The sequence below is a fragment of the Prionailurus viverrinus genome, chromosome B3 (genome assembly GCF_022837055.1).
Source record: "Prionailurus viverrinus isolate Anna chromosome B3, UM_Priviv_1.0, whole genome shotgun sequence".
In the NCBI taxonomy this organism is placed as follows: Eukaryota; Metazoa; Chordata; class Mammalia; order Carnivora; family Felidae; genus Prionailurus; species Prionailurus viverrinus.
In genome coordinates, this window is record NC_062566.1 from 63,870,908 (window position 1) to 63,885,706 (window position 14,799).

Genomic DNA, 14,799 nt, shown 5'->3' on the forward strand with positions numbered 1-14,799 from the left:
TTAATGAAGTTTTCCTTACTAATGGACCATGCATTCATTACCTCCTCTGACATAGGCCCTATAATTTTCCCATTTCACAGGTAAGAAAAGGAATCTTCTTTATGGTTTTGTTACCTGACAAGATCCTGCTTCCACCAAACCAGTAAAAGTACATCATCTGATTCCAAAGCCCGAGTTCTTAATCCTACACAATAATTGTGTCTATTCACTTGTTTGTGTGTGTGTGTATTCACTTCTCGCGACCCCTGTTTCCTATATGTCTTCCCCATCCCCAAGTAAATTTTCTCCTGTCTCTGATCTGAGGGTCTACACATGTGGCTCTAAGAGTGTGTGTGTGTGTGTGTGTGTGTGTGTGTGTGTGTGCGCGCGCGCGCGCGCGCACACACACTCACTCATGCGCACATGTTCAGTAAGTCTCTGTCATTGGCACCACCATGAGGCTTTCTGCCTTTAACACACAACTTACTGTTCAAATATGGAGACCTCTGGGTCACAGGCAGGATAGATGACAAGTACATGCCTTAGAGTCATATCTAGCTTCAAAATGTGGCTATATCATCACCTGTAATTTGGCAGGTTATGTGAACACCATGAACTTCAGTTTCCTCCTCCTAGGAGAGACTGATAATAGTATCTGCTTCATAGGGTCGTTGTAAAGATTAAAAGAGATGATTGTGTAAAACATCTGATAGATAATAATCACACAAGAAACTGGCTGATACTATGATCATCAACTGCCTGCTCTTTTTATCTACATAAAAGTGCTATTCAAAGTTCTCGTTTCTACAAAAGATGCTTATCGGCAACGTCTATTTGTATCACTGCCATTTGCACAACCAACGACTATAGTTTAATTCCCACCCTATTGCTAAGGTGTGGTTGAAAACAGTTTTCTTCTAAAGGGCTATGCCTGCCTGGAGAAATGGGGCCTGAGATGTCTTGAAATTTGCTAATCACATCTGGTTTAGCTTTAGACATTTTCTGGGGTTTTGCCAGCAGCCACGACATTTTAATGGCTACAATAAACCTCAAAGCCTCATCAAATCTTTGCTGTATGTGTGAAAATTATGTCCTCTTCAATTAAACATTCAATCTAGGCTCACACCAAGGCCTTATGGAAAAGGAGGTGGAACCTGAATGGGAAGGGAGATGAAACAGACCGCCACGACTCTGGCCATCTTGCCAGATGGCATTTAGGAGAAAAAGAAATTCATTAGAGAACCAATGGTCTGTATTTTCTTTAAATATTTACTAGGTACCTTTCATGTGTTAAAAACACTGGCATCTCGAAAGATTAGCAGGGCATTTTTGTTTAAATATCCAATGTGGGGGGGCTGGAGGGGAGTCCCACTTTTCCCTTTTGCCTTGTGGTGCTTCACATCTCTTGGTGAAGTCTAATACAAAGGAGAAAAACAACTGAGGTAATGTTTAGTTTCCCCTCACAGGGTGGGTCCTCCAGCTCCAGAAGCTCTTGCACCTCCTTAAAATGACTGAGGAAAAGTCAGTTGAATACGGAGGGATGTGGAATGGCACCTGGGATCGCCCTGGAGAAAATAAAGTATGCTAAAGGGGATGCTCTGTGGGAACACCTGCCTCTCCACTGTCTTCCCAATTCACTCTTCTCATCCCTTTGTTACCATCAGCAAACACTTGTAGAAGTCAAAGGGAGGTGCCTGAAAGAGGCCGCAGGAGAGGAGGAAAGGTCACACATACACCAGGTTTCTGCTCACAAAACGACACAAGACAGCAAAGGGCCAGGAGACCAGGGGGGAGTTGTATTCAGGGACAGCCACGGAGTGAAAGGCATGGCTCTTCTTGGCCACAGCTAAGCTTGCAGCCATCCTGGGGACTGGCCTGGGCCCTAATCCTGCCATTGGAGAGCGACAGAAACCTGCTGCAGGACGCTTCACTTTGTTTCATCACAGTGAGAGTCCAGCCCCTCATCTCAGACAAGGATAAAACTGTCAGTGGTTTTTTTTGTTTTTGTTTTTTTTTTTATGAGAGGGAAAAGGATAACCACAAGTTCATATATCACATTCCTAAATGAAGCATCCATTTGGTTGCATTCACGCTCTTAACCACATCAACAGGAGGGAAAAAAATCCACATGTTCCTTTAAAAATAATTTACAAGGTAGAAATATTCACTTGTAACCGCTCTCCTTATTTAAGCAAGTTTTATGCCCAAAATAAAGCTAAATGGCTCTCCCCGCCACCAGGGATCTGTCCCACTTCACTTACATTTCCAGGCTGCTCTCTGTCTAAGACTTGGGTTTCTGAGCGCCCTTTCACAATAAACATTTTTAAAATGTTTATTTTATGTCTTAGTGTAAAAATATTCCTGGTTCAAGCTCTTCATTTCCTCAAGCTCTCCTTTTGGCACTCTGAGCTCCATTTCCACATTAACACGCTCCCTAAATCCTCCGTGGAGCTCTTCAATTGGAGTTAGACAAGCTCCAATGCAAGTATTTATATTCCTGGACAAGGAGATGTCTCCACAGTGAAAACACAAGACTCTAGCAATGCCAAAGGAAAATTCCTGCTCGAGAGAGACATATTTTCACCTTAAAAAAAAAAAAAAAAACAAACCTAAAAGAGGCTTTCAGCATGTTGTTGTGAATAATTAAAAATGTAAATAAACTAAAAGAGAATGTTGACTATGGGTCCTGACACCTTTATTAGACTCCTACACGTGAACCACATATATAGGGGCGTGTGTGGCCGCACGCATGTGTGCGCACATGTGACATGTTTCAGGCGGCACAATAACCTGGCTTAGAAACTGCATGAGTTCTAATCACATAGACCTGATTAGAGCCCAGTAAATCTGCCTCTCACTGGCTGTGTGAATGTAACTTCCCTGAACTTCATTTTTCTCCTCTGTAAAATGGAGTTGGTATACAGTTCCTGCTTATTGGGGTTGCCGTAATAATTATACGAGACAACAATAAGCATTTAATAAAGGGCTGCTGCTATTGTTATTAAAATGATCATCTGTAATATGTTGGAAAATGTAGATGCAAAAGATGTATATATAAAAATCACTAATTAACACTAATCAAACATAGCGCCTCCAAACAGAGCATAAGAGATGGAGAGCTTCACAAGGAATTGAAGTCTGCGCCAACTCCCTTCCATGAACCAGACATACATCCTCCTCCTCAATCATTAAAAAAAAAAAAAAAAAAAGCTTAGCTATTATCATAACAGAACAGTTCCTGTTACCTTCTAGTTGCCTCTTCAGTTTTCGCAAATCTTTTATGAGGTCTTCAAACTTGACTTGGGAAGCCAGAAAGAAATCCTGTGGTTCAGGCAGAGGGAAAATACTCTTTTCTGTTCCTGCTTCCTAAAAGACATGGTTAACAAAGTATGTTATACTTCCCCAATTGTCACTATCAATTGAAATTCCAAAGCATCTTTTACTGAATGCGCAAATAAGAATCTGAGAAATGCTCCTTGGCCATTCCTAAGTTTGGACCTGGTTACTTTGAAATGCTTTCGTGTCTTCCACAATATCATTTTGGTCCTACTGCCACTGAGGGCTGGGTTCTATTTTGCCTCACGAATCGAAGAGAAAATTGTCAGGTATGCCCTGATCTTGGACGCCGTCCTCTCATGGAAAAAGGCACAGGAGGAACACATGAAAGTACTTAAAGTCCCTGTTTGAGCTTCACGTGGTAGCAATTAGATAGCTCATCTTTGGGGTATGCCAACTGGTGTGCGTCGGAAGGTGCTGAACAAGAAGGCACTACAATGGAAGAAACAATCACTCTCCCTTCTGCTGTGACCTGCCCTCGGCTGCAGCTTTAAGCTCCAGAGGGTGTGTGTGTGGGATCAAGTTCTTCACATATATGTAAAGACTTCCCAAACGTTCTTTGGCTTATCTTTGTATACACTTGCTGATGGCCTGGTTTGCCATAGTTTTTGACAAGCTCCCCGACTGTACGTCATAGAGGATCTAAGCTGAGAAATACCTTGAGGGACACAAGTTTCAGGCGTATGGAAAGATAAGCTGAGCCTCAAATATCTTTTCCAGTCTATCCTGCTTTGTCCCTGAGTTGTTTAACATAAGCCCTGCATCTTGCGTATCTCAAGCAGTCTTCAGTTATTCCTCTCTCCACACGGGCTGTTTTGCCAGCTTTCCTTCACATTCCATCTTTCCTTCTGCCATTAGGACTAATTCCAAACTCTGAAACTGCTTTATAAGGCACTTTATGATCTGGCCTCTTCCACCCTCAGTCTTCTTCCACCTTCCCCCTATCTCTAACTCCCTCTCCTAAACGTTCATAAAATAACAGAACAGGCCACAATCTCTTGTCTCTGGGCTTTTGTCTATAAAACTGTCCCTTTCTAATTCTTCTGTAGAAACTCCTCACACCTGCATGTGTTCATATCATTCTTCAAGTCTCAAAACAGGTATCACTTCCTCAAAGATTGCCTCTAACCCTCAGCACCTGGGTGTTTACAAGGGCCCCTGCTGTTTACCATTGTCATGGCGCTTATCAATGTCAATTTCAAAATTGCCGTGTTAACTTAGAGGCTTCTCCCGCTAGACTGCAAGCACTGTGAGGGCAGGTACTGTATATAGCTCTCAGTACAGCATACAACACGTGGCATATCAAACTTTGTTTGGCACCTATAAAAACACTGTTCTGAAAAGTGTGTACCTTGAGCAGGAGACATTTCAATTACTGTCATTTTTTCTTATGGTTTCAGGAATTCCCTTCCTTTAAGACCTTTAGCTCCATTTGAGATGCTAAGAAAAGGTGGTTTTCCTCATTTTACTGAAACATTCTGCAAGAACAGTGTGCTTTTTTCCCCATCTCTCTATACTTATTTTACTGCTTTCAAAACAACGAAGTAGTACTTGCGACAGGATGGAACACCATCTAAGATGCTTGCCGAGAAGCTCCATGGCAATCTACATTGGAAGAACTCATGCATGTTATCTCTAACTATTTTCTAAAACTTTTTTTTATCAGATTCAGCGCTGGCTTCAATTTTTTTTTTTTTTAAGCTAGAAAAAGAGAAAGTGCTACTGAGCAAATCAGCCTGGTAGCATCTCTTGAGAAAGCTGCTCCATTAGAGCTCAAAAGACATGGCTCTAGATGGATTTCTGTAAGCTTCACAAACCTGGACTTGGACCCCAAACCAGCATGAGTAGAAGGAGGCTTTGAACAGGAGTCACCTTTCTCCTGCTAATTGCTCATCCCAACTAACCACAAAAATCATCACTTATGCTCCTACGGGGAGGGGATAGCCTAATAAATCACATAATTCTATACTCTTGCTGAGTGAAATGAATTTTTGCACTGTGAAACTCAGGAGAGCACCACACAAATGTTGACTTCTGATTTTTCCCATACTGAGCCATCCCATGTTTGAAACTATTCTTACTGGAAGATTTTCCTCTGTGAAGTCGATTCCACTAGGTTTAGCGCTCCTTGAGGGTCACATTTCATTGGCAAATTTCAGCCTTCCTACACAATGCATCTGACTTGGCTGTGTAGATGCTACAGACACTACAAGATAAATCTGGTTATGCTAAGCCTAGATCAGAAATGTTACCTCTCAAGATTCTTCTGGATAATTCTGCTGCGCTACTAGTACCTGCTGCCAGAACTTTGGGTATATACCTATTGCCTGAAGCTTCAACATGTCTGCCCCCTCTACCAGAATAAAGCTCTCACCTCTTTGCACCTAATTATTTGTAAATGTCACTTATTACACTCTTGTGGATATTTACGGCAGATTCAACCTAGTAAGTATTTGTCAGACACCTAAATTACGGATGCTACAAAACAGACAACGAGTTTTGGAACTCAAGGAGCAATGCCAGACTAACAATTCATTGCTCAATGATATCTACATGCAAGGCAGAATAAGACGTATCAAGACAGAAGTTCAAACCAGGTGTTCTCCGGGTTCAAAGGATTAAAAGATAAGGAAGTGAAAAAAGATTTCATGGAAGAAGGGAAGAATAGTTGTACTATTTTGTACCATTTTTCATTTTATCTTTCTTCCCTTTTACAAAAGTGACATGTGTTCATTATGTCTAATTGAAAGACAGAAGAAAGTTAAAATCTTTTCCAGAGATAATCAAACATTTTTTCATATCTCTGGTATCCTAGGTTTTTCTGTGTGTTTATGTATATTTATATTTACATATTTGAAATTATATATTGTTTTAAACCCATGTTTATAATATAAAAGCAGATCAAGAGTATTTTCTAATGCCACTAGATTTTCTCCTACATACTTTCCATGGCAGTGTATTATTCCATCTTGTAACTCTAGCATAATTGACGTGGTCTTAGTCTCTACCTTTGGACACCTCCCCAAAATCTTGCTATATTTTGTTATTACAAATTATTATAAGTATAATGTGATACATATCTTTATTTATTTCCTTAGGATAAAAATTCCTAGAAATATTATAGATTTCTAGGGCTTCTGATACAGAAAGGTCAAAGTCTTGCTAAGCTATACTGTGCATTTGCATGAATGAGGAAATGTGTCCCCCATAAGTAGGTACAGCTTCATGGGGAAACAGATTGGCAAGCACGTGCCATCTTCATGTGAATTTTTTTAAAGGTGCCCTTTATAGGACACAGTTTGGTGAGTCAAGGGCAGTCTAGATATGGGTCCCATTATACATGGAGATCTTAAACAGGGAAGAAGTCCATCAGCCATTTTTGATAGTCCTGATAAAGTTTTGATCAATTTGTACCGCTAGGTCTATGTATCTAGTTGGCGATTTATATCTTCTGTTTGATTTTTGCTTTTGTTTTTGTGTTTTTGGGAAATTACCTGCAGCCTCTTGTACCAATTTTTTTTTTTTTTTAATGAGAGGGGACCAGTTGTCCTTTCCATGTCATTTCTGAAAAGTTTGTTACCTATTAGGTTGCAAATATATGTGTTGCTACTGGGAGCTTTCTCCCAAAAGTTAATTTATTATTTCAAGAGAGTATTAATAAGACAGAAGCTTAATATAAAGAGGCTGGTGATGAGAAGAGGTCCAGTCAGGGAGAACATTGGATGTAAAAACACATCAGTGGGGCACCTGGGTGGCTCAGCTGGTTGAGCGTCTGACTTCGGCTCAGGTCATGATCTCACAGTTCATAGGTTTGAGCCCCGCGTCGGGCTCTGTGCTAACAGCTTAGAGACTGGAGCCTGCTTCAGATTCTGTGTCTCCCTCTCTCTCTCTGCCCCTCCCCTGCTCACACTCTGTCAATCTTTCTTTCAAAAAATAAATAAACATTAAAAAATTAAAAAAAAAAAATAAAAACACACCAGTGAGAAAACATAGGGTGTGTTTGGAAAACATGGGGTCTTAAGTCACAGACTACGTGTAGGGGGAAATGGAAAAAAAAAAAAAGCATGGTTGTAAAAGACTGGAATTAAATTGGGTAGAGTATTAATTCAGTTGAAAATGGGGAGTCATTTCTGTTTTTGAGTAACAAAGTGATGCAGTAGGACCGGGACTATAAAAACTGATTGGGCCTTGGGCGTGGGATAGACTGGAAAAGGAGCAACCAGGTGTGGGGAGACAAGCTGGGAAGCAACCAGAATAGTCCAGGTGAGTTACCTTAAAGCCTGGATGAGTGGGGCAGAGGGATGAAAAACAAGAAAGAAACATGAGAAACAATTTAGTCGAAGGACAGAGAGGAACCAAAGAGGAGCAGAAGTTTCATGCTTGAATGACCGAAATGATAATCTCCTCATTAGAAACAGGAGAAGTTTGAGGAGGGGGGTTGGGAGATGATTCATTTCAGAGACACTGAGAACAGACAGATGAGGAGGGGAGGATAGAAGCCTATAGACTACATCAGTGCCTAGCTTGTCTTCTGGATGGAATCATAGACCTTTTGAAAACAAGGCCCTGGAATCCTTACTTTTCTTCCCTTGGAGCCTAGGAAAAACCCTGCTTGAGTGGACAGCTAAGCAGGAGTCCTGACAACATTTTCCTGAGACTTTTCCCATTCATATTGATTGCTAGATTTCTCAACACCTTACAACAGTACCTCTTTCTTCTCAAAGTTAAGACTCCTTGTTCTCAATTTAATGAGAAGGAATTAAACATAGAAAATTGTGCTCAGGTGGATTCTCACTGAAATTTTTATTTCTAATTGCAAATGTAATCTGAGCAGAGAGGATGGATTTCAAATTCCACTTCTTCAACTTGTTCACAGATGAACATTACTGATAAGGTACTGGGTATTACTGCATCTTGATTTCCTACATTTTGGTCTGCAGCCCAGAGCCAGTTTCAGATACAACCAATTACTGAATGGATATAGATTTCACAAAGACCCCCACGATCTGGTTAGAAGGCATTGGGGGTCTCTCTGAAACTGTGTTATAGAGTGGATTAAGAGTCAGTAGATTGAGAGGCACTGAATAATGCTTCTCTTTACAAGAGTCAACTAAACTTTCTTGGCTTCAGCATTCCCATCTGTAAACCAAGGAGGCTGGATAGCTCTCAAATTCTATGTTGGACTTGAAATTCATCCACCCATCCATCATCTAATTTCTGAATGCCAACAATGTGTAAGAGTTGAAACCCCATTAGTGTAGTTTTCCACATAATGCTATTTCTTACCTGATCATAGTAACGCAGGTAATATTTCACGACATAGTCCACCAGATTAATCCCATTATCCTAGGTTTAAAAGAGAAGCTTAAATGAAAATCATTCACATGAGACTAACATATTATATAGTTGAGTACTGAAATCTCAGTTTGTGACCCTGAAACTTTTAATTTGCAATACCTGGTCCTAATTCTGTTTGCGCCTGGCAAGATTTCCCTCTCTCCTCTTTGTCCGGCAATTTTTTTTATGACATCTATACATCTATGACACTCCACTATTCTTTGTGGGGGTGAAAAAAAAAAGAATCAAATAGATAATTCATAAGACCTCTGAGGTAATGACTAAAACAAACAAACAAACATATACACGGTCTCATTATTTTCTGGCATAAAGCCAAGACAGGAGGGGGTGGGGGAGTGCCAAAGGGAACCAGGGACTAGAACAGAAAACCATCCCTCCCTTCCCACCTTTCAAAAAATGTGTGTTCTTAATGGCGTGAAAAACAATCAGGACAGCTTAAAAGGAGCGCCATGCCACTTTATGACCCTGGGAGGCCAGGGGCAAGCAGGCCCTCCCACAAGGCAGCCTTTGTGTCTTGTTCACATGGGTCTAATTCTAATTTGCCTGTGTGTTTCCCCTCCCTTCACTGCCCCTGCTCCCCATGGGACGCCTAGATATGGGCTGGTTGTTTCTAAAGAGAAAGCTCTGCAGGGGTGTGGAGCCAAATGATAATCAGGCTCAGAGAGTTTGACAGTAGACCCTCGGCCCAATTGTTGTGGGCCAAAGAATAATTCAAATGCTCAGCTCAACTGGTGATTCAACATTGCTCCCTACTCAGGAATGAGTAAATTACAAGTAGTCAACACTAAATTCAAACAGACTCAAGCCTTGTGCTATGGCTGATATTGCGTGCTGTTTTCCTCTCTCATTACAGTTCAACATCCAATTGCATTCTTTTAGAACAAACCAATATTGGGGATTTTGTCGTCTCTGTAAGACCAAACATGAAAAACCAATTTTTACCCAAAAGTCAAAAGAAAGCAAAGAAAAAGTTTATTGTTAAAGGGAGAAAAGAGATGAATGGAGCAACCAAGAAAACATATAGATAGGTCTAAATTAAAGGTATAGAAGGAATATAATGGCAAATCATAGAATCTTGTTGTGAGAAATAAATACCCGACTTTTGACGTCCTTGAGTTTTGGCAGAATTTCTAAGCTATATCCATCTGCTTGTCCCCGAGTTCTATTTCCTCCATTCATGTAATTTCCAAAAGCCAGAATGAGTGCTAAAATATCCTTCACACTCTTCATGTGCAGCAAGCCCTGTGACAGCAAATACCGATTATTACAGAGCTGGACTTCAAAGGTACCTATGTTCATTCAACAGCAAATATTTACTGAGTAGCCATCAGGCTATTTGGTGGCTGGACTGACAGCTGGCAAAATGGAAAATTTCTATCCTTTCAACGAACTGAAAGTCATCATTTTCTATCCTTTCAATGAATTATGAACTGCATGTCTTAATAGTGAGGACTAAATATTAGTATTTCTATTCGAGCCAGTTTTATTTTTTAAATATTTATTTTAAATATGTAAATTCTATGTAAATGGAACAAAGAGACTTGGTAGAGTTACACTTTACATCTGATGACTTCTAAGTAGAAACGGGTCTGCTACCATTTGAGGATCTGTTTTTGGACAATGTATCTGTATAAACGGTACAGTTAAATGTCGGGCAAGTTTAATACCAAGTCTATTCTTCTTTATCCCTGGGTGTAGTCCTCAGAGACAAACTATAATAATGTATTTCCAGGCCATAGGTTATGTTCTTTAAGTATCTGCAGAGATGTCTATTAACTTTCACAATTTCAAGCTGCTTAGGGTTTTCTTCAGCTCCTCGTACCATTTATTTTTCCTCTTTTTTTCTCAAAGTGCAAAATTTTCAAGTTGGTACTTTTTCCCCCTTCTCCAAGTCTGAGTTGACTTTGTTTTCCTTTATTGTAGGGTAAAGAAAGAAAGGGAAATGCAGCTCCAGGGCAACCTCTGTTCCTTCCTTTTTAGGGTGTTATCAGAGGGTGTCTATTATTCTTTGGTCATATTTCTACTTTCTTTATTGAAGCATTTTATATTTTTGAAGGAAAAGAATCATGCCTTCAGAGAAGAACTCAATACTACATATGTGTGGAGAGGATTATCATGTTCTTAAGGACATGGGTCATTGTGAGGAAACAAACAAACAAACAAACATTAGAATTTACAAAGAATACCAGTGTGGTAAAGCCAACAAAAATGTATTTGCCCACCACTTATTATCACAGTCATTTATTTTGCTTATCAAGTCTCTAGAATCTTCTTAATTCACTGTGTGGACACATGTCAGATGATCAGGTGCATGGGTCTCAAGCAAAATCTCTTGCAATCCAGTCAGTCAAGTAGCAAACACACTACACTTTTTAGGTTGTTTTTAAGAGGCCAATATGTACCTTAGAAGGTATCTGTGATATTTAAGAATCCATCTGTAGAAGTGTCATTTTTTTTTCCTCCTTCTCCCTGTCAGTCTGCACCTGACTTTCTTTCTCTCTCTTCCTCCCTCCCTCACCTGCATGCACACACATACTCAGGATAATCATCACAGCTCTGCTTAGCAAAACACACAGTCTTAAATCCAAAGGTTTTCTACAAAGGGATTCTAGTTGATTCTCCCACTCCCTGCTTCCTTCTTTACCCTCAATAAGGGCAAAACCACCCTCTTAAATTAGATAGCAAACATACCTTAGAAGCTCTTGTGATGATCTCTACCTTTCGGTGCAAGGAGGTGATACTTTCAGAAAAGACAGATCTGAAGATTATGCACTGGGCCCGTTCAGCAAAATTAGGTATCTGGGCTAACTCGTGTAAAAATCTGTAAAAATTAATAATGGATCATCTAGCTTCACACACACTCACAAAGAAAAAAAAAAAAACAGTTGAAAAAGATCTACCATGAGAGCATTCTTTACTTGATTGTGTCAATTTTAACAATTATAAAATGTACCTGACAGGCAGACCTAAGACTTCCAAGGGTGTGCGTTATATTGTTGACAACCAAGCCATTTTTTAAATGAGCTTCTAGGACAGTATATAAATGTACGGTGTATACATTACTTTAGGCACAGAGTGTTAATGCAATTATCCTGAACCACAAAGAGTTATCTCCTGCTATGCCAATAGGAGCTTTACCTTTAGTATATGAAAATAAATAATGAACTCCCTTTATAATGCAGCATTCTCTAAGGGTCTGTTTAACACAGGCACAGTAAAGTGAAGGCTTGAGGCAGATGTCTGTAGAGAAGTGACAAAATGTTTCTTCCTGAGGTGAGATTACTATTATTTGTTGCTCACTGAATTCGATAACAGTCTACAGTGACCCTATTCTACAGATATTTGTTTACTTTCCCACATCAACTTGCCTATGAAGACAGAGTTTACGGCTCAGTGTGTGCAACAAAGCAAGCACTCATTAAGTAGACATCAGTGTTAAAAACTACAGTAAGACAGATTTTAGAAGCTAAAGGTGAGTGCTAACATACACACAGAAGCTCACTGTCTGAGCAACTGGGCACTGGTGCCCTTTGCAAAATTAAGTTGGAAGAGCTACCTACTCTCCAGGCCAACCACCAGAAGAAGGGGTATAAACTAAAATGGGCGGAAAGAGTTGGACACGAATTCAGAGAAGGAGAAAATCCACTAACAGCTATTAAATTCAGTGTGGGGCTGAAATGATGATTAACTCATATTTCTGAAAGCCTTGGTCAACGCATAACATCATTACTTTGACATTTTGCAATCTCTCACCAAGAATGCTTTTCCATAGGAGCAAAGCTGAACCCTTCTTTCCATACCCAACGAAGTTTCCTTCGCTTGTACTTTGTGCCTCTTTTACTTTGTTTTTAGGAGGACTTGGGTTTTGATAAGATTTTAATTATCAGCTGTTTTTTTTTTTTTTGTTTTTTAATCCTATATCCAGGTCATGGTCCTTTTTCTTTTCTTTCCTTTCTCTTTTTTTTTTTTTTTTTAAAGTAATCTCTATGCCCATTTGTGAGGCTTGAACTCACAACCCTGAGATCAAGAGTAGCCAGCAATATTGACTGAGACAGCCAGGCGCCCTCTTCTTCTTCTTCTTTTTTTAAATGACAGTGAGATGAACCAAAGAATGCACATAAAACTGAAGATACCTTTGTTTTTTAAAGTTCTGTAAATCTGATTATTATGAAAACATGTTGGAGTATAATAGTAGAAACCCATAGAAATTCTGAGTTAAAATGAGATGAAAACTTGTATTTGTTATGTAAATTGTTTCTCACAGAATTAGTATTAAAGCATTGATTCACTTGTGACCGAAATCAGGAGTGTCACCAGTTTTCACAAATATAAGCAGTGAAAAGCTGTTGGGACTAGCAGCATCTGGTCCTCATGGGGCTGTCGGGAAGTTTTGTTTATACAGACAATGCTGAGAGCTAACTCAAGGGCCACACCCTGCCTTTCTCCTTTCCCAGCAGTGACCGAAAGACACTCCTCCCCAAGTAGGCTCCAGATCCCCAGAGTATGTACACTTTCTAGTTTAAATAAACAGAGTGAGTTAAGCGTTTGTGGAGACTGTGTGAGAGAAGATACAGATGGACACCTCAGCTATCCAACGAGGACGCAGGTGAAAAAGACAGAATGCTGGATGTACAGTTACTTATAACAAGCCTCAAGAAAGGAGGTTTGGGACTAGTATAAGGAGACAAGCCCCTAGGCTCATCAACTTCCTGTTACCCAGGATAGAGTGGAAAGGAACTACAAGGTTCTCCAGGACCAAGGCCTCACTGGGATTAGGAACTGGACTAGGAGGGTTCTCAGAGAACCTTAAAGATCCAGAGACTTGTGCATGAAGAAGGGTCTGAAATGCATATCCAGAGTTAGAGGAGGGAAGGGCAATTCGAGAAGTTTACATGACTTTTGGATACAACTGTGGGGAATGTGTCACCGAAAATTAATGCCAGAGTAGCAGTCACCAAGAATTTCAGTCAGTCCTGTAGACATGTAGGAAGCATTCACAGTGTGTCAGGTACCATGCTAAGACCTTAGAAGAGAATTTAACTTACACACAATTCCTTCCTGGTAATCTGAAAAATAAAGCACCCATTGCTGCAGGGTATAGTAAATATTTTCAGTGATGGGGCCTATGAGAGCCATGTGCAGGCCATCCAAGTCGGAGCCCTCGACAGACAATGTCAGTCAAGGTTCCCTGGAGCCCTCTGGCGCTTGCACAGGACACATGTGACCAAATCTCAGGGCAGGCCCAGACAGGATGAATGGTGTTTGTGGGAGAAGACAACCAGAACTCAGATGCTAAAATGGAGATTTGCGTTCTAAAATAGACTTTTAAAGGATTTCAAACAGAGAGGTGATACTTTGAGTTTTTTGTTTTAAGAAAATCACCACGGCAGTGGCTTGGCCGGTGAGTTGAAGGGGACAACAGATTTGACGCTGGAAGATCTCCAGGGCTGCAGCCACACTGTTCTCAGAGGGCAGGGAAGGGGGTCTGTGGTGTGAAGGGAGAGGGGCAGATACATGAGAAAGGCTACTCGGGCAGCAGGAACCAGAGTAACCGACCAACCCCGAGGGATGCTGGGAAGCGTCCAGGAGGACTTGCAGGTTTTTGGCTTGGACACCTGGTGGAATGTGAAGATAAGAATTACTGGAGACATAAATTTGAGAAGACTGCGATTTTATGTTACTTTCTGTTCTAAAATAGCCGTGCGAAGGCCTGAGGAAGAGCACCACAGATACCTCCTTTCCCATTTATCTGGAAGAGTACCAGAGGCATAAGTAACCTCAAGGGCTATGAGGCAAGTGGCTGAAAAATATCTTATTCCCCCAAGCTGTGCTTTATACTCTCCCCCTACGAGCAGGGATAAGAACTCTTGTACAAATCTCCAAGTATATGTCTGGGGCATTGGGCCTTGGTACTTATGGATACGTATAGATTTACTTCCTGTCAGACTAACCTAACTTTGTAACCTAGGGCCAGGTATAAAGAGGACTAAACAACAGCAAAGTAGCCACAAACTAGGGATCTTCTCATTCTTTCCCAGGGCAGGTTCATTTTCCCAGGAAGCGCTGCAACTCCAGTCTGTCTTTAGGAGAGAAGTTCTGCACATGACATTGTGTGGATCCCCATCC

The 14,799-nt window shown here is 40.6% G+C and overlaps 1 protein-coding gene across 2 annotated transcripts in view; it reads right to left on the reverse strand.

Moving 5' to 3' along the window:
- FMN1 (formin 1) overlaps positions 1-14,799 on the reverse strand; it is a 422,489-nt gene that overhangs the window by 116,407 nt on the left and 291,283 nt on the right. For both annotated transcript variants that reach the window (XM_047863846.1, XM_047863848.1), the window contains 4 exons: positions 11,365-11,494; positions 9,769-9,915; positions 8,602-8,661; positions 3,225-3,345 (listed from right to left, as the gene is read on the reverse strand). In XM_047863846.1, coding sequence (XP_047719802.1) covers positions 3,225-3,345; positions 8,602-8,661; positions 9,769-9,915; positions 11,365-11,494 — 458 coding nt within the window. The remainder of the gene's footprint in view (positions 1-3,224; positions 3,346-8,601; positions 8,662-9,768; positions 9,916-11,364; positions 11,495-14,799) is intronic.